Below are 26,251 nucleotides of genomic sequence, written 5' to 3' on the forward strand. Positions count from 1 at the left end.
AGGGGCTGGGAAGAGAACAGAGGCAGCCAGAGCAGTGTCATTGGAGTGATGGGGACAAAAGATGGGTATGAGTGGATGGGAGAGAAGCAGGGAGAGGGTGTGGAGACAGGAACAGAGATAACTCTTTGGAGAAATTTGCTCAGAAGTGCACCTGAGTAATTGAGTAGTACCTGGAGGGGGGAATTCAAGGGAGGGTTTAGCTTTTTTGTTTTTTAATAAGATAGTATAGAGTTATTTCTCACTCCAGATTCTAAAGTCTACAGGCATAAGTGGCATGCGGGGAAAACTGAGTTCAAAGTACTTTGGAAAGCCATCAAGTGCCTTGTAGAACCCAGTGCTCATGGTTGTGTCCACAGTCCAATAAAGTCTGAGACCTCAAGTGAGGGAATGTGTGTGCCTGTGTCTGGGTCCCTAAACCGTCTGCCTGTGTAAGGACTCGGTGGGGCACAGGTGGGGCAACCTGGGGCACCTGTATTTGCCATCAGCCTCTGATCCACAGAGGGCAGGTGGAGGGTGGGAGGACTAAGGGAAATGGCTGTTCACATTGCAGTAGGGGTGTGAGGGTCAGGGGCTCTCTCCAGGGGAACAGAACCCGCAGAGGCAGCGCATAAGGCTGCAGCCCGGAAGGGGTCAGCATCAGTTCCTCTGAGAGTCAGGTCCATAGACCACTAGGGGGGAGGCCTTGGCTGCAGGCTCCTGTTTCCTCAGTGAGCTAAGTGAGGTCCTCAGATGAGGGAGGAGGCTGCAGTAAGAGGAATGGGAGGCTGCCCCTCAATCCCCAGGGACATCCTGGTACGTGTGGGTTGGAAGCTCCAGGTATTTGGGAGCTACTGTTGACTGGAGAAGGCAGATGCAGAAGCCTAGACATTCCCAGTTGGGAGGGGCTGGGGCAAAATGAGTGACTTGTCAGGGGTCCAGCCCCTGCATCCCCCCTCCCCCAATCCTGTCTGGCTCCCTGGGCCATCAGCCTGTCTGTTCTTCAGTCCCTCATCAACCTCCCTCCCTCACCCCCTTGACTCTGGGAATCTGTGCTGTGGGCTGGGCGGTCCAGCTAGAGGGCGTCTAGAGAAAGTCCCAAGGGCGGAGTGGAGGGGTTGCCCAGGATGACCCCGTGTCTCTCCTCCCAGGCCCTGCTCAACCCGGCCAAAGAAGCATGAGGCCAGCCCCAAGTTAGTCGTCCAAGTCCCAAGTCCCGTAGGTATCTCTCACAGCGTCTCCTGTAGTAAGGAGCAGGGTGCTCAGGCTGTCCCCATGCCCAGGCCCTTCATTTGCCAAGAGGGGCGCCCCCATGGCTTCGCTCCTAATGTGCTCTTATCTTGCTGAGAGGGAAAACCGGGTCAGCCTCGCTCACCTAGTTTGTGCATTGAGCTCCCCCAACGCACCCGGAGCCCTTGGCGGCTGCAGGGCAGTCCCTCCGCAGAGGTGGGCTCACCCTCTGCCCCGCCCGCCCTCTCCCATGCCTGGGGGACAGTGGCCGAGGACTCCATCACAGCCGGAGATGAGCGGGGAGAATCGCTGCTAGTCCTCCCGCTGGGAGCCAGAGTGTGGAGGGGATAGGTGATTAACACTTTGTTGGGGGAGAGTTCCTGGGTCAATCCGGGGCCCGAGGGTTGTGGAATTATTTGCTGAACAGCCACCGAGGGTCAAGGCAGGAGTTCACCGCCGCACGCGCCCGCCTGCCGGCGCGCGCACCCACCACTGTCCCCCGCCGGCCGCCTTTCCCGCCTCTCTGTCTCCTCGCAGATGAGGCGCCAGAGAAGGCGCGTCCCGGAGCCGGGCTCCTGCGTTCCGGGAAGGAAAACCCGGCGGCGGGGCCATCTTGGGAAGGAAAGAAGCCATGAGCCAAGACCTTGACCCAAGAGAAGGCCGAGGGCGCGAAGAGGCCAGGGGAGAAACCGGCAGGCGCCCTGCGAGCAAACCCGACGCCGCCGACCGGGAGGGCGGCTGGCTCCGCGGGCCAGGGCGTAGCCCGGGGAATGCGCGCGAGCCCGTCTAGTTAGTCGGGGCGCGCTTCCTGGAGGAGGAGGAGGAGGCCGGAGCATCAGGATGAATGGAGGGGGCGGGGCAGCCGGCGGGCTTGGCCTGCGTAGGCCCCTTGCCGAGAGGACGGGGCGGGCGCCCACTGCACGCACGCATAAAGCCGCCGCCGGGGAAACCTTCCTGCGACCCGCCGCAGCTTCACAACTCCCTGGGTCCCCGGGCCCATCGAGCTTCTTCCCAGAAACTTCCCAGCCCCACCCAGTACCTAACCCGGCGACGCCTGGGAGGGCGCGCAGGCCCGAAGGAGCCCAGTCTACACGTTCTGGCTAAGTCGCTGCTGGTTCCTAGGAGCAGCCCGCCCGGGGTTGACAGGAGCGCGGGTAAGGGCGCGGGGCGGGCAGACGGGACCCTGCCCTCGGCCACCCTCGTGCCGGGGCGGGGCGTATGAGCGGCATTAGGACCCAGGCGCGGCGCGGGGGTGTGTCGCCGGCTCCCGCCGCTGGCCCGCCGGAGACTCCAAGCTTGAGGTCCCGAAGCACCGGGTGAGGAGCCCAGGCGTGCGCGCGTGTGTGCAGCCGTCTGGCAGCCCGTCGCCGGGGCTATGGCCGCGGCCACCAGGCGCATGTTCCATCTCCAGCCGTGCGGTGGGTGCCTGAGGCCGCGGGCGGGGCGGGGGCGCGGCGGGAAGGCCGTCCGGTCTCCGAGGCAAAGGCGTGCTAGGAGGGGACGCGGAGCCGTCGGGGCACGGGGAAGAACGCAGATGCCGCAGACCTTCAAGGCCCGCCGGCATGGTGGCCGAGAGGGTCGTGGGGGCTTCCCGGCGGGCGCGGGTGGGGGAACCCGGGGGTGAGTTTGGCCGCTAGCAAGTGGGAGTCCGGGTGGGTACGCAGTCGGTGGAGGGAGGCCCAGGGACGCCTTTGTGGGCACTGCGCGCTTGATCAATGCTCGGCTATAGCCATCTTTAAATCCTTAACAATTTTTGAGCCATTGAGGTAGCCGGTGGAGGAGTAGGGGCTTGGAAGTGGGCGAGGCGGAGCTGTGGGGTCCCCAACACCCCGCGCTGGGCTCTGCAGAGCCGGACACGCTGCCGCCTCGGAAAGCCCCGCTTTGCGTTCTGCCCGGACACCTTCCCGCCCCTGGCGCTGCGAGGAAGCCTCCCACTCTTAGGGGTCCCCGGACCTCAGACTGTCCCCTGCGCGGCCACAGCAGTCTCTCCCCCCTGGCTCTGACACCTGAGGGCCAGCCCTGGGTTTGTACGACTATTTACTTGCACGTGGGGCGCGCGGGATGAGACTAGGGTGTGCACCATGCCCATTCTTTTCAGACCGTCGTCTCCCTCGTCCTCTGTCCATCCCTGCGGGCCTCGGATACTAGCTTTACTGCCTACCCCGCCCCCCCTTCTGGATGCAGCCCAGGCTCCCGCCTCGCGCGTCCGTCCGTCCGCATCCTGCCCCCGACCCGCAGGGTCCCGAGTCTGGAGGCGCTTTCCTCTCGTGCACCGGCACCTCCTGTCGCTTCCTTCCGGGCACAGTGCGACACAAACAGCCGGACTATCCGGGGCCCGGCGCGGGGAGCGCGCACAGCGCCCCCCTCCCCCCGCATCTCCCTTGAGGACCAACGGCTCCGCCTCCTAAGAGGCCTGGGACGTGGGTGGCACAGGGTGGCGCCCAACGGAGGAGGCCGTTGCCGGGTCCTCCCCCGGTAACCCCGGGGGCGTGAGGCTGGGGGCGACTGCACGTGTGATGGGTGTTGGTGGCCCCAGGGACCTACGGGAGAGTGAAAGGCACGATGTTCCTCCTGGAAGAGGGCCCCAGCCCAGGTGCTGGGCTTGGCAGCTGAGCAGCGAGAGACGGAAGCCGCGGGCTACTACAGGGAGGGTGGAGGGACGGCCCCTTCCCTCCAGCACTGGCGGCCGGTGCGGAATTCTACAGCCACCGAATCAATCCTTCAGTACTTCACCGGGTACTGTTAATAACTCCGGGAGAAAACAAGCTGAGAACGCCTCCCCTCCTGCGCCCTCTCCTGCCTGGGCAGCCCCTATCTGACAGGCTGAAGAAAACAGGCTTGGCTTCCTCCGACTCCTCAACGGGCCCCTCCCTAGTACTGTTCCCTGCTCCTTTTTCTCCCAGGTTGACCTGGTTGGGTCCCTGAAAAGGGTAAGAAGGAGTCAGCAGGGTTGGTGTGGAGTGGGACGCAGATGGACACGGGAGACTCTCCAGGGCTGGTCCATGGAGCTGGTGACAGTTCTTTGGCTTCCCTTGCAGAAGGCTCTTCCGGCATGTCTCAGAATGGATACCTTGAGGATGCAGGTGAGTGCCTTTCAGGTGTGGGTGTGTGTCTGTAGAAAGCTTCTTGGTCAGAAGTCTCTAGGGGACCCAGTCCATCCACCTGGGGACCCACAGCATTGGCCACCTGTCTGTCGTCCTCTGCTGGTGCTGGGGTGCTTTTGAATCCTCCCCTCCGGGAGGCTGTGATGTGATCAGAGGGGCAGCTGACACTGCTCTGGACACTGGCGGGTCTCTAGTGGTTCTCTGGTCCTGGGAGGGCAGGTTGCTCCCTCTCCTGGCCTATGTGGACCATCTGGTGATTTCCCATGGTTCACTATTACAACGCCCTGCTTATCTTAGCAGCCTAGGCCAAGTGTTGTGGATACCCACATCCCTGAGTCCCTGCCCAGTTCTGTGAGGGAGGGGCTGCCATTGTCCCTCTAAAGAAATGTAACCTCTCTGTGCATCAGCTTTGCCTGCTGGCCCCAGTCTAGCTTGCCCCTCCACATGTCCCTGGGCTGGCTCCATGCTGCCTCTCCTCTGCCCAGACCAGGAGCTGGCCTGATCATCTGAGGGGTGTTTAGTGGGACAGTACTTGGGCAGAGTGGTGATGTGCTCTTACCCAGGGACCCCAGGGCATGGAGACTGTGTGTTCCAGGATGCTGACAGGCAGATTAGGTTTGTGGCTGGGCTATAGGATGGAAATGGGGACATGGCATCCCAGGAGCCTTGCAGGGGCTTGGTAGTGTCAGCTGGGCAGGTCCTACGTAGAGCCCAGGGTAGAGGAGAAGGGGACAGGGTGAGGGCAGCACTGGAGAACAGTGGATGCTGGTGGGGGTGACAGAGGGGAGGCTGGGGCAGGTTGGGGCTGGGGGAACCAGGTAGTCTAAGCAAAGCAGGCCTAGAATGGGGAGGAAGGAGTTTTTCATGGACGTGAGCTCCATGACAAAAGTGAGAAGGACATCTCTTGACCTAATAGCTCTTCCAGGGCTTTGGTTGCAGTGCAGACCTGGGGCAGGGGTCACTAGTCCATGGGCACCTTGATGGGGGAAGCCTAGTGCCTCCTGCCTAGAAAGAGCCCAGGCTGAGCACAGGACACTGGCCTGGGATGTGCAGAGGAAACCAGCGGGCGGGAGTGGAAGTGAGTCAGGGTGAGTCACTGCCTGGCAGGTGTAGGAGTGCTGCTGACCCTTCCCTGTCCCTGCACAGGTGTTTGTCAGGCATTGGTGGGGTCTGGCCTACAAGGGCCTCTTTCCTGGGAGCACCCACAAGTGGCAAGCCATAGGGGACCCATAGGACAGTCAGGAAGAAGTGCTGGCTGGGCCAAGAGTGAGGCAGGTCCCTAGGAAGACTTGCCAGAGGAGGAGGGGTCCATCAAGCCCTGAAGAAGGCCCTCCAGGAGGGAAGCCCTTGGCTCAGAGGACAGGAGCTGGCATGCCTGTGGTGCTGGCCAACTGACCAGAGGAGTGAGAGATCGAGGTGGGGAGTGGGGCAGGGCCCAAGGGGCCAGGGGTAGCAGTGTTGGCTCAGACTAGGATTCCTGAGGCTGTAGGAAGCCCCGCCAGGAATCAGGGAAGATTGGAACATACGCATGTTACCAGGAAGACTTCCTGTAGGAGTGGGGCCTGTGCTGTGGGGCAGTTATAGGAACTGAGAGGCAGACCAAGAGAAAGGGACAGCAGGGTCTGTGCTCTGGGAGTCCCAAGTCTCCATGACGGGAGTCCCAAGGCGCCACGACATACCCCTCCGTGGCTGGAAGCCCAAGATGAGGCCTCGTTCTGGGGGTCCCATCCCCTGTCAGTCCCTGGGTGTATTTTCCTGGTTCTCTTGCTTCCTGGGCCTTGTCTGATGTCTGGACCAGGTCTCTCAGCCGTGATACTTCGCCCCACACACCCTCCCCATGACGAGGAGCTCTCAGACCCTGTGCCAATGAGGCAAGGAGATGTGCAGGTCCGGATATTGCAGTGGCTCTGGCTTCCCTTGGGTCCCATCTGGGGAGCCAGGAAGGTCTGGGTCTTATAACTTGGAGGTTCTGCGAGGGCAGGGGCCAGGCACCTTAACCATGTCGTTGTACCACATGCCTGGCCCAAAGTTTGTGGAATAAATATATTATCCTCTAGCTGAAGGATATGCGTGGGTCAGAACAGTGCAGGGCCCTGGTCCCTGCAGCTGAAGAATGCTGGAGAAAGTTGTCGGGTGGGGGCTGCGAGCCAGCTGCCGTCCTCTGAGTGGTGCTGGGCCAGGACTAGATATTCTGCCTCCCTCGGCCTGAGGCTTCTTGCTGGCCTAGGAGCCTCCCTCACCACTCACCTAGAGGGTGCTGCCTGGAACAGCCCAGGGGCCCCTGCTCCTTGGGCTTGGTGTCCCTCCCTCCAGTGTGTGGCACTGACGACCAAGCCCCCTTGGGGGGTCTCTCTCGGTGGTGGTTGGGTCTCCAGGCTACCTCAAGTGTGACACTGATGATGCCTCTGAAACCCGTGAGGAGAGCCTGGGGGACGAGGCCTTCGACACGGTCAACTCCTCCATCGTGTCTGGCGAGAGCATCCGTTTTTTTGTCAACGTCAACCTCGAGGTGCAGCCCACCCAGGCTGGTATGGGGGTTGTAGCAGGGACAGGCTGCGGGGAGGGCAGGGGACTGGGGACTGGCCAGGAATGGCCCCCATCCACCAAGAGAGCCCTGAAGAGGTAAGGCACCCTGAGCCCTCCCGCTTTTCTCTAGCCGAGAGTGAGTCACCTGGTGGCTGTGGACTTCTACACACCTCCCGCAAGGTGAGTGGCTTATCTGCAGGACAGGAGACATTTGGTCCTGGGCCACTAGACAGGGTGGAGGTGGCTGCTTCCCTGAGATAGCTCACGCTGCTCCCCTCTCACACTAGCCAGAGGCCTGGCTGCTGGGGCCAGCCATGCTGGGTTGTCCCTCCCGGAATGGGGTGTTGATCCTAGTGGGCAGGGGCAGTCCGAGACCACCACAGAGGAGGGGCCCGGGCAGGGAAGTGCGTCTCACTCCTGGGCCTGTGTGGTTCTGTGCGTGGGGTCCCCATAGTACCTGAAGTTAAAGAACTTTGAGGAAGAGATCCGCGCGCACCGGGACCTAGACGGCTTCCTGGCACGGGCCAGCATCATCCTGAACGAGACGGCCACCTCACTGGACGACGTGCTGCGGGCCATGCTGTGCCGTTTAGCCCATGACCCCCACAATACTGAGCCTGACTGCAACTTGGACCTGCTCATGGCCATGCTCTTCACTGATGCCGGGGCCCCCACGGAGGGGAAGGGTAAGGCCCGTCTCCTTGTCTGGGTGGGGAGGTCATGGAGGGGGGTTGGCCGACCTTCCTGTTCCCCTGCACCCTGTCCTTAGTCCATGTGCTGTCGGATACCATCCAAGGGGTCACTGCCACGGTCACAGGGGTGCAATACCAGCAGTCATGGCTCTGCATCATGTGAGTTGCCAGGCCACCACATTTGGCCTCCCCATGTGTCACACTGGAGCTAGGCATCCCGTGTCCCTGCAGAGGCTGGCCCACCCAGTTTGAGGGGAGAGGGTGGGAGCACTCCATCCCATTTGGTCTTTTTTCTCCCTAACGGAGGTCATGGGGGGTCAAAGTTGGGGGCTCTGGGTGCAGGGAGCCCCAGCTCCCAATGGTGGCAACTGTGTGCTGTGTGCCCTTCCCTGTCCCTGCCAGCTGTACCTCCAAGGCCCTACTGAAGCGGCACGTGTGCATTAGCCGCCTGGTTCGCCCGCAGAACTGGGGGGAGAATTCCTGTGAGGTGCGGTTCGTCATCCTGGTGCTGGCCCCACCCAAGATGGTGAGGAGGGGTCCTTGGGTGGCTCCGTTTCCTGGGGAGGAGGGTTCCAGGTTACCCTGCCCTCTTCTTGGGGGCATGTCTTCCATGTGCTGGAGGACCCCATAGTCCTGGCCTCTGAAGTCCTCATCCTCACCCTGTCCTTTCTTCTCTGCCCTACTGGATGCTTTATCTGAAGCATCCTTGTTAGGTGCTTATCAAGCCCTAATTTCCCCAGAAGTTGACCAGAAGGTTGTATTTCCTTCCCAACTGAAAAGAGATCCTTTAAAAATTATTATTACTCAGACATAGGGACCCTTCTTTGGCCTGCCCTGACCCTAATGCTTCTTCTAGTTGGCTGACTATGATTTGCTGGCCAAGGATCCCCACTCCTTCCTGGGTCATACACCGCCTGGTCAGGGGCATCTTACTTTTGTGGGGGCTGAAGCTGATACAATTTGGAGAGTCTTCTTTTAAGGAAATGGATTTAAAAATCATGAATAGAAAATGGCTAGGGCCCCTCTCCAGGCCTGGGAAGGGCCTTAACACTTAAGCTTCCATTAGCTTCTTGATGGTTCTGCCCCTGCCTCTGGCACAGACTCATGGCTTGGCATGGTCCCCTGCCCGGGCTTTCTCTAGGCAAAGGGGTGCTGAAGGAATGTCCTTCCCAGGGATTTTGTAGACATGCTGTGAGCCTCCCTGAATGTTACAGGGCCGGTAAGAGAGGCAGGGCATTTAGGGCAGTGGGCAGCTCGTGGTCAGAGGGAGTGACAGCTGGCAAGGTGGCCAGAACGGTGGAAGGGGAGCAGTATCCCGAGGCCTGAGTGGCTAGATTGGTGTGTTGGGACAGACCGACCAGCCTGACAGCTGGCTCCTCTGGGGGAGAAGGAGCCTGTTCTAAACCTAACAGAACAGCATAGTGTGTGTGGTACGGCCCCAGGACTATTGCTTAGGGCAGCACAAAAGGGCCGACACTGCTCCCAGGGGACCTAGGTTGGGGAGGTCAGACAGCTTGCCATGATGGAGGCTGGACACTGAGTTCATGGACACGGTTGACCTTGGCCAGGCGAGAGGGAGAAGCCCCAAGGGGCCTGGAACCCCTCTGAAAATCAGATAAACCAGCAGGTGAAATGTAGCTGGATAAACGTTTTTCTCCATCAATGTGATTTCCTTATCCACAATTACACAGATTTGTATTCCTTAGGACAAGACTAATGCCTGAGTTTCTAAGAAAAAAACTAGATTGATGGCAGTTGTAGAGATGTGCTGAGTTGGTGGAATTGTGGCAGGGTCCACTAATGCTGGAACTTTGGGAAACAAAACCCGCTACCAGCCACAGACAGAGCGCCTGCGTGTGCTCGGGACATCCATGCACAGCAAGGGTGGGGCACGGTGCCCTCTGCACTACATGATTCTCCCATCCTGCACCCCCAGAAAAGCACCAAGACGGCGACAGAGGTGGGGCGCACGTTCGCCACCATGTTCTTGGACATCACCTTCCGCCAGAAGCTCCTGAAGACCCGCACGGAGGAAGAATTCAAGGAGGCCCTGGTACATCAGAGACAGCTGCTCACCATGGTGAGCCAGTGTCCTACTGCCAGCACGAGGGGTTACCACGTGAGCTCCATCTGCACCCACAGAGCCTTGCAGGTACAGGGGCCAGGTGGGCCTGGGTGGGTGGCGAGGGGCACGGGCTGCAACACTAACAGGTACTCTCTCCTCTTCCCCAGCCCCCACAGCACAAGGACTTTCTCCCTGTGGGGAAGGGCATCTGGGAGGACATAGCCCGCAGGTTCCCCATGTACCCCCTCGACTTCACTGATGGTAAGTGGCCCCGTGGCCCCCCTAGAGCTCAGCCTGTGGCTCAGACCTCAGGACAACACATGTGCCTGTCCTGTATCCCCAGCATACCCTCTCTCCCGTCCTCCATTCCTAGGCATTATTGGGAAAAACAAGGCTGTGGGCAAATACATCACCACCACCCTGTTCCTCTACTTCGCCTGCCTTCTGCCTACGATCGCTTTTGGGTCCCTCAATGATGAGAACACAAACGGGGCCATTGGTGAGGGCCTGGAGGCTGATGGGGGTATGCTGGGCGGGGCCCAGGACTTCCATGTCCATCTGACCTCCCCACTTCCTCAGATGTGCAGAAGACGGTGGCCGGGCAGAGCATTGGAGGCCTCTTGTACGCGCTCTTCTCCGGGCAGCCGCTGGTAGTGCTGCTGACAACCGCGCCCCTGGCCCTCTACATCCACGGTGCAGTGGGGGCTGCGGTGGGGAGATGGTTCCTGAGGTCCCTGGCCCCAGTTCAGCCCTGACTGCCCACCCCTGTCCCGCTGCCTGCAGTGATTCGTGGCATCTGTGACGACTACGATCTGGACTTCAACACCTTCTATGCGTGGACGGGCCTGTGGAACAGTTTCTTCCTTGCGCTTTATGCTCTCTTCAACCTTAGCCTGGTCATGAGTCTCTTCAAGAGGTGACAGGGCCTTCCCTGAGCTGCTGGGACCCTCAAGCAGGAGGGAGACCAAGGCCAGGGATCTGGGTCAGCCTGCATGCCAGCCTATGAGGCCCTGTAGCCCTAGAGTGGATGGGGTGCCCCTACCGTATCACTGCCTCACGGGGAGAGCCTGGGACCCTGGTCTTCTTTGTGGCAGGAGGAGGCAGGTGGCCGTGCCGAGGCTCAGGGAAGCCTCCCCTGCCACACAACTCACCCCCATCTTATGAGGCATATCACCCCCCTGGCAGGTCGACGGAGGAGATCATTGCCTTGTTCATTTCCATCACATTCGTGCTGGATGCTGTCAAGGGCATGGTCAAAAGTGAGTGCACCTGAGGCAGGGAGACCTGAGTTGAGATGGGGGCTACAGGCTGTGGCTGGGCAGCAAAGAAGCATACAAGCTAAGGTTGCTGCCATGGTCCACAGTACTCTGGGGAGCTGTAACCACCAGACAGCAGCAGCCCCATGTGCTGGACAGTGACAGGACTGCCCCAGGCAGGATCAGAGGCAATGGGCCAGGTGTGATGTGCTGTCAGAGATGGAGCAGAGGGACAATGGCAGGGTGTGGGGTTGGTAGTTGGACGGGCAGGTTGATAGGGTCCTGGCTGACAGAGAAAGCCAGCTCCCTGCTACGCCCCCCACTCCTCCCCCTAGAAGCCCTTTCTCCCCTCAGGGCCCCTCCACCCCACATCCAGTGGGAAGCTGGGCCCCAGAGCCCAGATGGCTGAGGCCTGTTGGCCTGTATCCATAGTCTTCCAGAAGTACTACAATGGCCACAACCTTGGGAACTACTACGCAGATAGCCCTTCCTTGGTGAGCCTGCTAGGTGTCAACACCAGCCTCCACACTGCCCTCAACACCAGCCTCCTGTCCAGCCCGCCAGAGCTGACCTCTGTGGACACCCGTGCTACCGAGCACCCAAGCCGGGAGACCGCCGTGCTCAGCCTCCTTATCATGCTGGGCACGCTCTGGCTGAGCTACACCCTCTACCAGTTCAAGAAGAGGTAAGGGGGGCCTAGGGGTGAGGGGAAGGGGGCATGTCCCCAGGCCACACTGATACACCTGCCTGCATCCCCAGCCCCTACCTGCACCCCTGCATGCGTGAGATCCTGTCAGACTGTGCCCTGCCCATCTCAGTGCTCACCTTCTCCCTCATCTGCTCCTATGGCTTCCGAGAAATTAAGAGTGAGTTGGGACCGGGCTGGGGATGGGTGGGGTTGCTCCTGAGGAGCTGCAGGCTTGACAGGGGCCTGTACTCTGCTGCAGTGAGCAAGTTCCGCTACAACCCCAGCGAGAGCCTGTTTGAGATAGCCGAGATGCACTCGCTGTCCCTCAGGGCCATCGGCAGCGCTATGGGCCTCGGCTTCCTGCTGTCCATGCTCTTCTTCATCGAGCAGAACCTAGTGGCTGCCTTGGCTAATGCACCAGAGAACAGGTTTGCAGGGCTGGGTGGGGAGGGGTGAGTTTGTGCTAAACCTCCAAGGGGACAGTGGGGCTCCGTCCACATGTGCCCCTGTCTGCTGCAGGCTGGTGAAGGGCACTGCCTACCACTGGGACCTCCTGCTGGTCGCCATCATCAACACTGGGCTGTCTCTGTTTGGGATGCCCTGGATCCACGCTGCCTACCCCCACTCCCCGTTGCACGTGCGGACACTGGCTTTGGTGGAAGAGCGTGTGGAGAATGGGCACATTTATGAGACGTGAGTGTCCGCGTAGCCCCTGAGGCAAGAGTCATGTGGACCCTGAGGTGGGGGTAGCCCCGGGCCACATGTGACCTAGGGAGGGGTGTGGCTCAGGGGACAAGGGCCCAGAAGTAACCTAACCCAGGAACCATGTGTGACCTGAGGTGGGACGTGGCCCCATGGACCAGGGCCAGAGGTGATCGTGCTCTGGGCCCACGCAGGATTGTGAATGTGAAGGAGACACGGCTGACCACCCTCGGCGCCAGCGTCCTGGTGGGCTTCTCCCTCCTGCTGCTGCCCTTCCCGCTGCAGTGGATCCCCAAGCCTGTGCTCTACGGGCTCTTCCTCTATATCGCGCTCACCTCCATTGACGGCAACCAGCTCTTCGAGCGCATGGCCCTGCTGCTCAAGGACCAGGTGAGGCCCCGACGGCAAGGGGTGTGGGTGGGGGATATGGCTCCAGATCTGCCCACACCTGGTCCCTGCCGCCCACAGACCTCGTACCCACCCACCCACTACATCCGGAGGGTGCCCCAGCGGAAGATCCACTACTTCACAGGCCTGCAGGTCCTGCAGCTGCTGCTGCTCTGTGCCTTTGGCATGAGCACCCTGCCCTACATGAAGATGATCTTTCCCCTCATCATGATTGCCATGATCCCCATCCGGTACGGGAGGGCGGACAGCGGGCAGGAGGGGCCCGGCTAGGTGGGAGAGTGGGTGGGCTGGGGTGGGGCGGGTGTCCTCTGCCTTCTCTCTGACCCGACGCTTGTCTTCCTCGTGTTCCCCCTCCCTTGCAGCTACAACCTGCTGCCCCGAATCATTGAAGCCAAATACTTGGATGCCATGGACGCGGAGCACTGAGGCCCTGACTGGCAGGCCCTGGCCACACCCTGCTCACCCTTTGCCCCTAGGTCCTCCCAGCTGGCTCTGTGGCTGTGGATGGGGAGGTGTGGGTGTCTTTTGGGGTGTTGCTCTGTGCTGCACCCCCTCACAGCTGGCCCAACAGGCTAGGGGGTCTGGGAATTGTGGGGGTTCTGTGGTGTGTGCCCACCTCTCTCCCTTTAGCCTTTTGCTTTGGGTCAAGAACACTGCTCAGGGCAGCTTCTGCCCAGGGTGGGACTAAGCAGGACGGATTTTCTTTTGATAAAAGAGTCAGATGCCTGAAAGAGAAGCCATTTCCTTGATTGTGTAAGGAACTCGGTGTATGCACATTAGAGAATAAAGCTCCTGTTTCTATGCTTCTATGTGCCGCCTCCATCCCTGCTGCCCCGCCCAACCCTAGCTTCTGAAGGCCACCTGAGGGCCCTGGAGAGGGGGAGACCCTCCTAGGGGAAGTGGAAAGGGACCAATTTTTGTTGCGTGCCACCTGTGGGCTGTCACTTCCAACCCCATACAGTGAACGTTGGCCCAACAGGGAAACGTGGAAGCCCCAGGAGGCCTCTGCACTGCCATGCTGCCAGGAACCTGCAGGGGAAGTGCACTGGGAACAGCATGTGCAAGGGTCCTGAGAGGACTTGGGGCCAGGGAAGAGCCACGGCTGGTGAAGAGATCAACAGGGCTGACAGTGACGGGCCTTGACTCCGAGGCAACTACAGAGCAGCCGGACAGATTCAGGCGCATGTAGGTCAGAGCAGCATTTTTTTTTTTTTCCTTTTTCTCCCCAAAGCCCCGCGGTACATAGTTGTATATTCTTCGTTGTGGGTCCTTCTAGTTGTGGCATGTGGGACGCTGCCTCAGCGTGGTTTGATGAGCAGTGCCATGTCCACGCCCAGGATTCGAACCAACGAAACCCTGGGCCGCCTGCAGCGGAGCGCGCGAACTTAACCACTCGGCCACAGGGCCAGCCCCAGAGCAGCAGTTTTGAACTATCCTGTCTGTTGGGTGAATCCTAGATTTTATATGTAGTGGGCTTGGGGTGGGGCAGGGGCTGCACCATGCACCAGGCTGGTGACAGTGGGGATGGAGGGGAGTGGAAGAATCCAGATGGCAGGACATTGGGATTGGTTTGATGGCATGGAGGTGGCATGTTTCTGGCTTGGTCATTTGGTAGTTGGCCAGGCTCCATGACAGTGGCAGCAGGGAATAGAGATCTGGGGCTCAGGGGAGCACCCATGTGTACCAGGGAGCAGCAGCCTTGGGAGACGGAGTACCTAGCTCACAGACACCCCATCATATCCCCTTACAGGACTTTGGCTTGACAAATACACCACAGACTAAGGGAGCAGATGAGAGAAGATATCTGCTACATCTCAAACCAAAAAGGAACTAATATCTTGATACACAAAGAATTACTGCAGATTAACAAAGAGACAGTGACTCCAATAGAAAAGAGGCAAAGGCTGAGAAGAGGCGGGAGAGGGAGCCAAAAACAATAGCAGGAATGACAGGAGATACTCAAACCCCTTGGTTACCTGAGAAATGCAACCCTGCAGTGAGACGGCACCTTCCATTTTGCAGACTGGCAAAACTCAGTCTACCAATGCTGGCTGGACGGCAGAGTGGCGATATGGGAGCCCTCGTGCACTGATGGGGGCAGTGGAGACGGGGGCGCAATGAAGACACCTCACCCTTCCCCCGAGCAGTTCTCCTGGGCAGGCAGAGTTGGGTACATTCTGTGCTGTTTGTGGGGATGGGCAGCTAAAAGTTTAAGAAGGGAGACAGGAAGTGTACTGTGGGCCCAGGATAGCACTCTAGCGAAGGAGCCAAGCAGCAAACGGAGGAATGCCCTGCCCCAAGCCCCATGGACCCACCCCGCCCTTGTGGCATGCGGTCCTTCTTTGGGGCCCCCTTCCCAGTAGCCTGAGTGTTCCCTGCAGGTGGCAGCGTATCCAGAATCAACAGGCAAGCAGCAGGCAGGCCCCCAGCACCCAACGTCTGATCCCCAGCCAGACATCACCCACCACCAAGGAGACAACTCAGAGGTGGCTGCGCTCGGCCACCGGCATTTCCTGGGGAAACAACCCAGCTGGGCCTCGCAGGCAAGAGAGGGGCAAAGGAATGAAGTTCTGTCCTCACCCACGCGCTCTGACGCAGTTTAGGGGAGGAAACAACAGTCAAACCCAGGCCCTGAGCCATGTTGCCAGGACAAAGGAGCAGTGGCTGGAGGGGATGTTCTCCAGAGCTGCGTGTGAGTGCAGCAGCCTGGGAGTGACGCATCAGCACTGAGGACGCCCCCACCCCACCCTCAACCTGCTGTGCACAACAGGCTTTTCCGAATGTCCTCAGGGTTGGGCACCTTCTAATTACCAGAGAAACACTGGCAGGAAAGGCAAGGGAGCTGCCCCGGGTCCCCAAAGTCCCTCCCAGGGAACAGCTTCACCAGGGCATAGTGAGGGTCTGGGGCAGCTGAGCTGGGCCTCCTGAGGGGCTGGGAGGCACCAGGCTGAACCATAGCATGACAACCCAACTGAGGTCAAGGACTCTATCCCCTCTATCATAAAAATGAACTTGGGGGGCCGGCCCCGTGGCTGAGTGGTTGAGTTCGCACGCTGCACTTCAGCGGCCCAGGGTTTCCATGGTTCGGATCCCTGGCACCGCCTGTCAGGCCACGCTGAGGTGGCATCCCAAATGGCACAACCAGAGGCACTCACAACTAGAATATACAACTATGTACTGGGGGGCTTTGGGGAGAAGAAGGAGAAAAAAAAAAAAGATTGGCAACAGCTGTTAACTCAGGTGCCAATCTTTAAAAAAAAAAAAAGGAACTTGGCATTATAATCAGAAGCCAACATTGTAGCTGCTCTCACGTATACTGGAATAAAGCCAAAGCGCTCAACATCACACACTGCCCGCCCCCCAACCCAGCGAACATCATGGAGGCCAGCTGGGCAGTGGCATCACTCGCTGGCTGGGTGGACAGCACAGATCTGGCATGGAAAAGGTCAGCCCACGACCTGACACTTGAAGAATAAAGGAAAGAGGATGTAATATTCCAGCTAGCAAGGGCACGCAAACACCCTCACCACAGCGCTGCCCATGTCCCGCCCCAGCCCTCCTCCCCCACCTGAGAGGCTTCCTGTTCCTGCCAAAGGGGACTCAGCAGACAGACACCTGCCCGGGGCCGGTTTCGAAGCAGACATATCCAGTTTATTTGGAAGCCAGTGCCTTCCAGAATTTTTATCTGCTGCATTTAAAAAACATGTAACGCTGTTTGTGTGGTTCTTCCCCAAACCCGCAATCCCACCCAGACCAGTTCTAACATCCAAGGTCCTTTCAGGATCCCAGGCCTGGAGGCTGTAGGAGAAACCACTGAATCCCCAAGGGCAAGAGAATGATGTCCCTTGGCCAAAGTTTCTCTGAGCAGAGCCAGCTGCTCCTCCAGATACGGCTGGTGAGGCTGTCTCAACACCCCCAGGAAGTGGGACCCTGAAGGAAGTACTTGGAGGGGTGCCAGCCTGATGGAGGAAGTTTCAGGCTAGCCCTCCCCGGACCCTTGGCCATCATCACTGGCCCCAGGGGGAGTCAGGCTGCCAAAGTATTTTTGCAGCTCGAGCAGGGCCCGGAAACGATGGGAGATGGTGTTCTTCTCAGCCTTGGGCATCTCTGCGTACCTAAGGGGCAACAGAGAAAAGGGAGCCCAGATTCAGGGAGGGTATGTACCCCCCACCCCCTCCTAGAGCCCAAAGCTCAAGGAGTCTCCAAGAAAGGAGAACAGGGCCACCAGCTCTTGGAGGCTAGAGTTAATTCTTTAGAAATCGGACAGGGTTTTAAATTCCCCTGTAGGTAGGAACCCGTATTAATGAGTGCGGAAGGATATTAAACTTGCTCTAGTGTGTACAAAAATCGTTAAGGGAAGCTGGGGACGGGGGATGAGCTGCGTGTTTGATCAGCTTTGTCATCTGTTGACAGGAAGCAGTGGGGCCTGACAGAACAAACACAGCAGTCTCCTCTAATGTGCTGGGGGGGAGTTTGGGGGGGGCAGTGTGGGACAGCTGGCCAGTGGCCCGTCTTCCACATCAGGACTCCAGTGAGGTGAGAATCCCACACTGCAGTTGTGGGCTTCAGATCTGTGCTGTCCAATATGTGGCCGCTAGCCATATGTGGTTATTTAAAGTTAAATCAATTATAATTGAATAAAAATCACCTCAGTTCCTCAGTGGCCCTAGCCACATTTTAATTGCTCCACAGCCACATGTGGCTAGTGGCTACTGGATTGGACAGTGCACATATAGAACATCTGTGTCACCAAAGAGCATTCTTAGTGCGCTTTCATGTTGTCCTCAGCCCCGTCTGGCTATTGTGAGGCCTCAAGCCACACTCCCCACAGGCCCTTCAAGCCTGGAAAACCTGACTCCTATAATGGCCAACGCATCCTTTGTAAATAAGCGGGGGTAGGGAGGGTAATGTGGAATCCTGAGGACACCTGGAGGTTTAATGTAGTGCCCACCAAAGGCTGCAAAAGTGTTAACATTTTTCCAAACTAGATGGGGGAGTCAGAAGACCATCCCACAAAACTGTCAGGTTTCTACATGACAAGCCAAGGTCAGAGAAGGGAAGCCACTGAAGTCACACAGCTGCTCTGCGGTGAGCTGGAGCCTGAGAGCCCAGGACTCCCAGCTACGCCCGGCTGCCCCCGCACCGTGAACCGGGCCACCCAGATTCCTTGCATCCACCCCAGCAGAGCTGCCTTTGGCTGGAATGGCACCCTCAGAGCTGCCCCCACCCATAGCTGCGTGCCTGCACTTGGGCGGGGCCCTGACCCAACCCAGATCACAGCTATCCCAACCCCATACCCCCAGAGGAAACTGGGGCTCCTTACGTCTGCTCGTATCCATCAGGCTGAAAGCAGGGATCCCAGCCAAAGTCCCGGCAGCCTCGGGGCACCACGATCCGGCCCTGCCAGAGGAAAGGGGGGACAGATGTGTCACTGGGTGTGGAGGAGACGCACTAGGAGGAGGGCAGTCGCCAGTTTTAGTTTGGTTAGTTCATGAATTTGGTTAAACCCTATTTACTCAAAATATATGGTTTCAAGGGGTCCACAGTGCCTGCAAACATTTGCTGAATACGTAAGTAAAACAGAGCAAGACAGCTCTCCCACCGCATACAGGGAGGAGCTATGTGCTTGATCGGCCCACCGATGCCCTTGGGGCCACCTTCCCTCTCTACAGCTTTGACAAACTGTGACCTCATGGAAGAAGTTAACTTTGAAAAACTGACAGAAAACATTTTCTCCTAATGGGAAGTCGAGGACCCTGAACTTTGCAGACAAACCCTACGCCTGCTATTACTACCACATTTCTGAAAATACAAAGGAGGTTCTAACAATTAAGTGAAATAATATAATAGAAATTATTTAGCACAATGTTCAACACAGAAATGAACTCAATAAATACTGGCTGTAATAGGCAAATTCCAACAGGAAAATGTTACAAACAGCACAAATCATAGTCTAGTGTCATGAAGTGTCATGTTGCCATGAAAACAAACAAAAAATAACAATAATTTAAAAAATATAAGAGAGGCAGTAGAGGATGGGAATCAGCCACATATATGCCAGGTCATTCAGACCAAAGGCAAATTCTGCTAGAGGGGAGCTGTGTGACCGAAGCCCATTACTGAAACACTCTGAACCTCACACAAATGTTTTCTGAACACCTACAGTGGGGCAGGCAGTGTTCTCAGCACTGGGGTCACAGCAGGCCTAGCCTTGCCCTCATAGAAACAGACATTACACAAGTAAACAAATTAATGATTACCAAATGCAAAGTGCCCGGAAGGGAACAAACAGGGAGCTGGGCTCAAGAATAACAGGATGGAGGGACTTCGATGGGGAGCCGAGAGAAGGCCTCAGTGAGGAGGGGACACTTTGGCCACATAAAGGGCTAGAGCAAGAACATTCCAGGTGGAGAACACGGCTGCTGCCAAGGTCACGAGATGGTAAAGGACTTGGTATATGCGTTGCTGAAAGGATAACGTGGTTGGGGCTTAGAGCACAGGTGAGAACAGAACAAGCAACAGCAAGGCCACTCAGGTAAAGTGGGAACTGGCAAGCAACAGAGTACATGCAGCAGCCAAGGCGGGGGAGACAACACGGAATGGTGGGGACTGCAGTGACCAGGTCCTGTCAGCAGGGCAGCTGCTGCTCAGTCACTGTGCAGGAAGTTGGACCAGTGGTTGTTCAAGCTTGACTTTTGAAATAACATTTCTGTGAAAGTAGCAGACTAACTACAACTAATTTTTAAAAATTTTATCAGGCAATATGATCCAGCAACCCCACTTCTGGGTATAACCAAAAGAACTGAAAACAGGATCTCGAAGAGATATTTGCACACCCATGTTGATAGCAGCATTATTCACAACAGCCAAAATGTGGAAGTAATCTAAATGTCCATCAACAGATAAATGGATAAAGAAAATGTGGTATATACGTACAATGGAGTATGATTCAGCCTTAAAAAAGGAAGCTCTGTCATATGCCACAACATGGATGAACCTTGAGGACGTTATGCTAAATGAAATAAGCAAGCGACAAAAAGTCAAATACTGCAGGATTCCACTCACACGAGGTGTCTGAAATAGGCAAACTCTTAGAAACAGAAAGTAGAAGGGTGGTTGCCAGGTGCTGGGGGCGGGGGCAAGAGACTCGTGTGATAGGTATAGTTTCAATTTGGCAAGATGAAAAACTCCCAGAGATCTGCTCCACAACAATGTGCATACAGTCAACACTACTGTACTGGACACGTAAAAAGAGTAAAGATGGTAATGTTTATGTTGTGCGTTTTTTTGTTTTTTTTTTTTTCTTTTTCTCCCCAAAGCCCCCGGTACATAGTTGTATATTCTTCGTTGTGGGTCCTTCTAGTTGTGGCATGTGGGATGCTGCCTCAGCGTGGTTTGATGAGCAGTGCCATGTCCGCGCCCAGGATTCGAACCAACGAAACACTGGGCCGCCTGCAGCGGAGTACACGAACTTAACCACTCGGCCACGGGGCCAGCCCCATGTTGTGCGTTTTTTACCACACACAAAATCTACCCAGGCAGGACTGTGGACAGCCCCCAGAGGAGCTCCAAGGTAGGGCTTTGTGGGCCAGGGTGGGAGTCTGGATTTTTATCCTGAGCAGAAGGGACTAAGCAGAGGAGTGATGTGCCAGAAGGCACACTCCTGCCACAAGGAGAGAATGGATGTGCTGTGGGGGGAGCAGGCCAGCCCAGAGGGTGGTCTGAACCCTGTGAGCAGCAGCAGAACTTGAGTCTGATATGCAGGCACCGGGGTGTTGAAGGGCAGCCGGGGAAGCACTGAGTTGAGGCAAGAAGTAAGATTTATATGAACACAAGAAGTTGGAAAGGTTGTGTGATATTCAAAGGAAGCTGTCGCCTCAGCAGCTGAATAAGGAGATTCAAGCTTGGAGAAGTCTGAGCTGTAGATGCAGCTTTGGGAGTTGTCACCTTTGGTTTCTACATCTTAGGAGGGCATCTGATTTTGCAAGATGAAAAGTTCTAGAGATTTGTTGCACAACAATGTGCATATAGTTAACACTACTGTACTGTACACTTAATAAGAAGGGACATTCCACATCCTTAGGTGGGCACACAGTGCAGAGCTCTGGGGGTACAGGCCTCAACAGCTGTGATCCGCGGTGTGTTTCCCTGAACCAGCCTCAGGGGTCAAACAGGTTTCCGGATTGACAGCACGTCTACTTGTGGTGCCCAGGAGAGCCTCTGTGCAAAACCCTGGGAACTAACTCTGGCCACAAGCGCCCTTCCCACTACCATCCTGCAGAAGATCCTGCAGAAGGCGCAGAAGACCCTGTGCCTTAGGCTCGAGTCGCAGCGCCCTCTGGCGGCATGCATGGGAACAAGCGTGGGTACGCACCGAGGTCCGGCCCCGGAACAGGCGCACCGGCTGGCTCGGGTCCCCGGTGCTCAGCGCGAACGTGCAGAGTGCGTAGGCAGACTTGTCCTCGAAGCCGGCCAGGAGCTGGTGGAGACCTGCGGGCGGGTACAGTGAGGGTTCAGGGCAGTCTGTGCTGCCCAGCCCCCACGACCCCGGATGGGGGGCACCAAATTGGGGGGGTGGGGTGGGGTGCGCATACACAGGTCATCAAATAGGCTTTGCGCTGATAACCCTGGAAGTTGGATGCTGGGGACGTGGGGTTCATTACCCTGTTCTACCATTGTACATGTCTGAAATGTTCCATAAAATAAAGTGCTTTTAGAAGCACCTAAGAGGAAACATTTTGGCCTGCAACTATGGGTGACAGCGTACACGTTGCTGGGTCCCAGGAAGGACAACCGGCCAGCCCCCAGGCCGGGCCAGGCTCTGGCTGAGGCAAGGACAGGAAGCCCTCAGTAAGCCGAGTTCCTCTCAGAGAGCCAGAAAAAACTACAGCCCCTCTGTCCTTCAAATTCACAGCTCCCACCACCCCTCCCCCATCCACTCCTCCCACACCTCAGCCAGCTCCCTGGAGGACGCGGGTGTGTGGGGAAGCTGTGAGCTGCAGGTTATTGATGGGGAAACTGAGGTGATCAGGGGCTCCACGGTGGGGAGTGGAACCTGAAATTCCCAGTTACTAGTTGGGGCCTCTCCCCTGGAACCCCCAGATTCTCAATTCCCAACAGATCTAAAGGAAGAAACAAATGGGGATAATACCTTCAGGTTTTAACTTCTCCAGAAACCACTTTCTGCAAGAGAAATACAGGTGAATCAGGCACCAGGAGCGCTTGGATCTTCCTACCACCTTCTTCTCCGGGCTGCATCCCCAGGGATGAGAGCCCGGGGACAGCCAAGGGGACATGATAAAGAACGTCTCAACTCAAAATGAAGAGAAGGGGCTGGCTCGTGGCTGAGTGGTTAAGTTCGTGTGCTCTGCTTCAGTGGCCCAGGGTTTCACCGGTTCAGATCCTGGGCACGGACATGGCACCGTTCATCAAGCCATGCTGAGGCGGCATCCCACATGCCACAACTAGAAGGACCCACAACTAAAAATACACAACTATGTACCAGGGGGCTTTGGGGAGAAAAAGCAAAAAATAAAATCTTAAAAAAAAAATGAAGAGAAATAATTCAATAGGAAAAATGAAATGGAGGCAAACTGGCAATGCACAGAAGAATCAATAAACCAGTGAAGGCTTCGACCTCACTGGTAATTAGGGAAATGCAAATTAAAAGCAGATGTGATAACATTTCACACTCCCCATGCTGCAGAATATGAAACACCATAATACACAGTGCTGGTGAGAATATAGAGCAATGTGCACTGTAAGGACAAGTGTATATGGGTGGATTGCCTTGGTAAGTAAATTGGCAACCCCAAAGTTAAAGATATACGTATTCAACACCCAGCGACAGCACTTCTGTGCATTCGCCCTCCAAGCCCAGGGAGGGGTATTCAAATTGAGGTATTTGTACCCAAGAGATACACAAAGACCTTCTCAGGGGGTCCAGGGTACTGGGTAGTTTAAAAAAATCCATTCTCAGATCTCAACTTCCTTATTTCCTCTTTCCTGAAATTGATCTGCCTATAATGTACCTCTCCGACCAGTGGGTTCCCCTTGCCCATCTCCACTTACACAATTACATTCTCACACTTTACAAAAGAAAAGGCAGGCCTCTCCCTGATCCCTAATCCTTCCTCAGGACAATCTGAAATATTGGTGTTGATGCCAAGACACTGAATGACCGGCAATATCAGGTAACCAATCATTTCGAAGTTTAGGCGAGTTTCTGGGCAGGGCCCTAAAAGGGGATGGGGGAGCACTCACATGTAGGGTCCGGGCAGGCCCCCGAGGGCATTGAAGCACAGACAGGTGTCCTCCACCAGTACCGGCCCCTGCACCTGCAGCACAAGGACATGCAGCCCTGAGACCTGCAACTAGTAGCAGGCCCCGCCCCCACCCCGAATTCCCAGGCCACCCAGACAAGGGCCAGACCCACAGCTAGCTGGGATCTGCAGAAGCAGCAGCAGATAGAGGTCCATCTGCTACAGGGTACAGCCCTTGGCTAATCTCTTATCTTAATTTTAGAGACAAGGACACCAAAGCCCTTCGCAGGGTGTAAACCTTGCTCCAGGCACAGCAACAGGAGAGCTGGGATTCATACCTGGGCAGCCTGACTTTGCATAAAATGCTCCTTCTCAGTTCCACAGAGATAGGTGAGTGCAGACATAGATGTGTGCATATCGTATTGTAGATTGTGTGTGAGAATGTATTGGCTGGAATGAATAGCTCTGAAAATCAGGGAGAGAGAAGTGTGTGTGTGTGTGTGTGTGTGTGTGTGTGTGAGTGTTGGTCAGCAGGAATACTATGCAGTCAAGGGTGAGCAAGGTAGTATTCCAGGGCTAACATGAACTGACTCCAGCCTAGCTAGGCCTGGGTAGGTCTTGAAGTCATGACAAACTGTGCTCACCCTATTGCTCTCTGCCCACCCCAACAAGCACAGGCCCCAGGAGCCACCAGGACAAGAGGAGCGAGTATGGGAACACATGCGCACAGAACAAGCACCTGGCGAGCCGCCTCTCGACACTTCTGTGTGGAAATCTCATCCGGCTCTCCCTGGTACTCTGGCACTTATTAAGGAAAACAGACACACACAGAGTCAGGTCGTGTGGAGACAGAGAAATCGAACCATCTTTTAAAAATAAAAAAAAACAGAGACATACGGTCAATTTTCTGTGCCACCAAAGTGCAAGGAAGCTTATCTCCTAGAATCTGAATGACCTGTTCCAAAATGAAAGAACACCTGTCACCATTTGTTATGGACTCCCCATTACTACACAAACTGTCAGCTACCTTTCTTTTCAGATAACTCTCTTGCCAGTCCCCTCAAGCTTCCCCTCAAGAAAGGCCCTTGAGCTTCACCCTAGCAGGTCAGTTCCCCCATCTCCTCACTCTATCCCTCCTACTTCAGGTCTCTGTTCATGCCAAACCCCCCATCAGGAACACTCTCTTCCCTTCTCAGTGCTTCCAGAAACCCTACCCGTCCTCCGAGGTTAGGAAGTTTCTATCAGGGGTTACCCAGAATCCTGATTGAGGAGGCCTGTGAGCTTGGATAGGAAAAAATACCTCTTTATTTTCACTAACCCCTGGCTGAAATTTTGCAGCTCTTTCCATTGTAAAATTAGAAAACAAACCAAAACAGCATTAGTACCTCCTGTGACCTTTAAATCTATTAAAACTACACATAGGGGTGGCCCGGTGGCCCAGCGGTTAAGTGCGCACGTTCTGCTTCAGCAGCCTGGGGTTCACAGGTTCAGATCCCGGGTGCCGACATGGGACCACCTGGCAAGCCATGCTGTGGTAGGCGTCCCACATACAAAGTAGAGGAAGAAGGGTACGGATGTTAGCTCAGGGCCAGTCTTCCTCCAAAAAAGAAAAAGAAAAAAACCCCTACAGATGTTGTTATACTCCATTCATTACAGTTGCAACAGATATCTCAAAATACCATTTACAATCCTACTTTAAAATTATGGTAATTACACACTAATAGATTGAACCCTTTAATGCATTAATAAAGAATATGTAACTAGTTCACAAATATTTGTAATATTTTGAGAATTGTACTTCAATAAAATCAATTTCCTTTGTAATTCTATGTTATTTTGTACATTTAAAAGTATTTTCCTGAGAAAGGGTCCATAGGCCTCATCAGTCTGCCAATGGTTACTATGGGAATGAAGAGTTAAGACTCTCTCTTCTAGGCTAACTTCAAGTCTGTCTTCTCCAGTGACCCTCCTCTGGCCATTCCAGTCCCTTCTTTGAACGTGGGAGGGCATCCTCCTCAACCAGAGGCAGAGATGGGCTTGGGAACTGGCACCCACCATCCTGCATGGGGCTCTGTTCAGGGTGGCACTGCCTGTCTGCCTGACTAGTCTGGCCTCAGGATTCCAAGCCTGTTATCAGCACAGCGCTCTGGCACCTGAGAAGTTCACCCTGTACTGGCACAGGCATGCCATGGATCCCTTTGCTGTGGACAAACGAAGGGTCCCCTAATGACTGCACCCCACTGATCTGCCTCAGCCATATCTATTGGGTGTCATCATGATTCCTCACACATGACCCACCTCTTTGGCCACAGCGGGGTCTGGATCAGCTCCAGACGGCTGTCGGAGTACCGGTTTGAGGTCTAGCTTAATGGGTGACCTTTGCGACAGGTGCTAAGCACCCCGCCATTCCTTCGGCGCACGCAGCCCCTAAGCCCACAAGCTCTGTGCCCGGATCTGTCAAAGCCTTTTTTCTATCAAGGCCAACCCCAGGTTATACACACAGGGCCGTCCCACTCCGTGAGGCCCAACCTCTTCCACACACGCAGGTCCAACCCATCCCTCCCAGCCCCACGCTCCGTTCTCCCCGCGTGCTTCCGTCCGCCTGGAAGCCCCTTCTCCACCCTAACCCCAGCCGGCCTTGCCACATGCTACCCCTAGCCGCCTCCTGGTCGCCCTCCCACACCCTCCCGGCACCTCTTCCAGCTTCTTGGCGTTCCCCGTGACAAATACGATCTCTTTGCCGGCCAAGGAGGCCGCCATGGTGAGACCCGGAGACCAGGCAGACACACCGGAAGCTCCTTTGCCTCGAGTCGCAAGCACTTCCGGCTGGCGGCGGAAGGGGGCGGCTTGGATTCCGGCCGAGGGTCTCCAGTCCGGCGGCGTGGGGATCCTGCTGCACGGCTGCGACGGGTCGCGCTCAGCTTCCCCACTCAGACCCCTGGGGAGCATAGCGCCCGTTTTCTGGAGGAGCAGCCTGCGGCGCCGAGCGCTAGAAGGGAGGAAAATGGCGCGGCTCCCCTGCGCCCGAATTGCTAGGGTCTTCCCAAGACTGCAGGCTGAGTACGCCGAGACCCGTCCCTCCCGCCAAGGGACCCTCTCTTCAAGCACCGGAAGAGACCATTCCAATCACCCGCCCTACCCCCGCTGTCGCCCCTCTCTGGGACGGGGGCCCCGAGGGAAGCAAAGAACCCCCTTGTCCCTACACGGAGGCCCGCGATCAGCTGCAGGCCCATGTTCTGGGCGATTCGCCTGCTCTGCGGGCAACTCCAAGGTCTCTCAGAACTGTTGTTTCCTACTGGGCAAGGGCTCCCAAGCCTGTGTCTTTTTGCTGACCTCACCTTC

The 26,251-nt window shown here is 56.5% G+C and overlaps 2 protein-coding genes across 12 annotated transcripts; one reads left to right on the forward strand and one right to left on the reverse strand.

The window, feature by feature from the left end:
- Positions 1 to 2,011: 2,011 nt before the first annotated feature.
- Positions 2,012 to 13,456, forward strand: SLC4A11 (solute carrier family 4 member 11). 8 transcript variants are annotated; one of them, XM_014861869.3, is made up of 21 exons: positions 2,234 to 2,360; positions 4,110 to 4,136; positions 4,245 to 4,289; positions 6,686 to 6,838; positions 6,967 to 7,016; positions 7,291 to 7,522; positions 7,606 to 7,687; positions 7,931 to 8,054; positions 9,465 to 9,680; positions 9,761 to 9,854; positions 9,967 to 10,092; positions 10,173 to 10,286; positions 10,377 to 10,509; positions 10,779 to 10,852; positions 11,282 to 11,534; positions 11,609 to 11,715; positions 11,797 to 11,965; positions 12,057 to 12,230; positions 12,434 to 12,629; positions 12,708 to 12,877; positions 13,010 to 13,455. In XM_014861869.3, exons 3-21 carry the CDS (start codon positions 4,259 to 4,261, stop codon positions 13,071 to 13,073), a joined length of 2,562 nt encoding a protein of 853 aa, XP_014717355.2. In that variant the 5' UTR covers positions 2,234 to 2,360; positions 4,110 to 4,136; positions 4,245 to 4,258; the 3' UTR covers positions 13,074 to 13,455. The 8 variants fall into 8 exon arrangements, with proteins under 8 accessions (XP_044604325.2, XP_070341751.1, XP_014717355.2 ...); XM_014861868.3 differs by lacking the exon at positions 2,234 to 2,360 and adding an exon at positions 2,488 to 2,624 and having other exon boundaries at positions 13,010 to 13,456; XM_044748390.2 differs by lacking the exon at positions 4,110 to 4,136 and having other exon boundaries at positions 2,012 to 2,360.
- Positions 13,457 to 16,276: 2,820 nt separating this feature from the next.
- Positions 16,277 to 25,752, reverse strand: ITPA (inosine triphosphatase). Of its 4 annotated transcripts, none has more exons than XR_011494593.1 (9): positions 25,604 to 25,752; positions 23,807 to 23,864; positions 23,649 to 23,713; positions 22,911 to 22,984; positions 21,799 to 21,830; positions 21,022 to 21,137; positions 19,584 to 19,659; positions 17,971 to 18,047; positions 16,277 to 16,762 (listed from the first exon to the last, which is right to left on the reverse strand). XR_011494593.1 is itself a non-coding variant. In XM_014861873.3 (9 exons), exons 1-9 carry the CDS (start codon positions 25,667 to 25,669, stop codon positions 16,627 to 16,629), a joined length of 663 nt encoding a protein of 220 aa, XP_014717359.1. In that variant the 5' UTR covers positions 25,670 to 25,700; the 3' UTR covers positions 16,277 to 16,626. The 4 variants fall into 4 exon arrangements, 3 of the variants coding, with proteins under 3 accessions (XP_014717359.1, XP_014717360.1, XP_070341753.1); XM_014861873.3 differs by lacking the exon at positions 19,584 to 19,659 and adding an exon at positions 25,208 to 25,246 and having other exon boundaries at positions 25,604 to 25,700; XM_014861874.3 differs by lacking the exon at positions 19,584 to 19,659 and having other exon boundaries at positions 25,604 to 25,751.
- Positions 25,753 to 26,251: the final 499 nt, after the last annotated feature.

This window comes from Equus asinus, chromosome 15, assembly GCF_041296235.1.
Source record: "Equus asinus isolate D_3611 breed Donkey chromosome 15, EquAss-T2T_v2, whole genome shotgun sequence".
Taxonomy (NCBI): domain Eukaryota; kingdom Metazoa; phylum Chordata; class Mammalia; order Perissodactyla; family Equidae; genus Equus; species Equus asinus.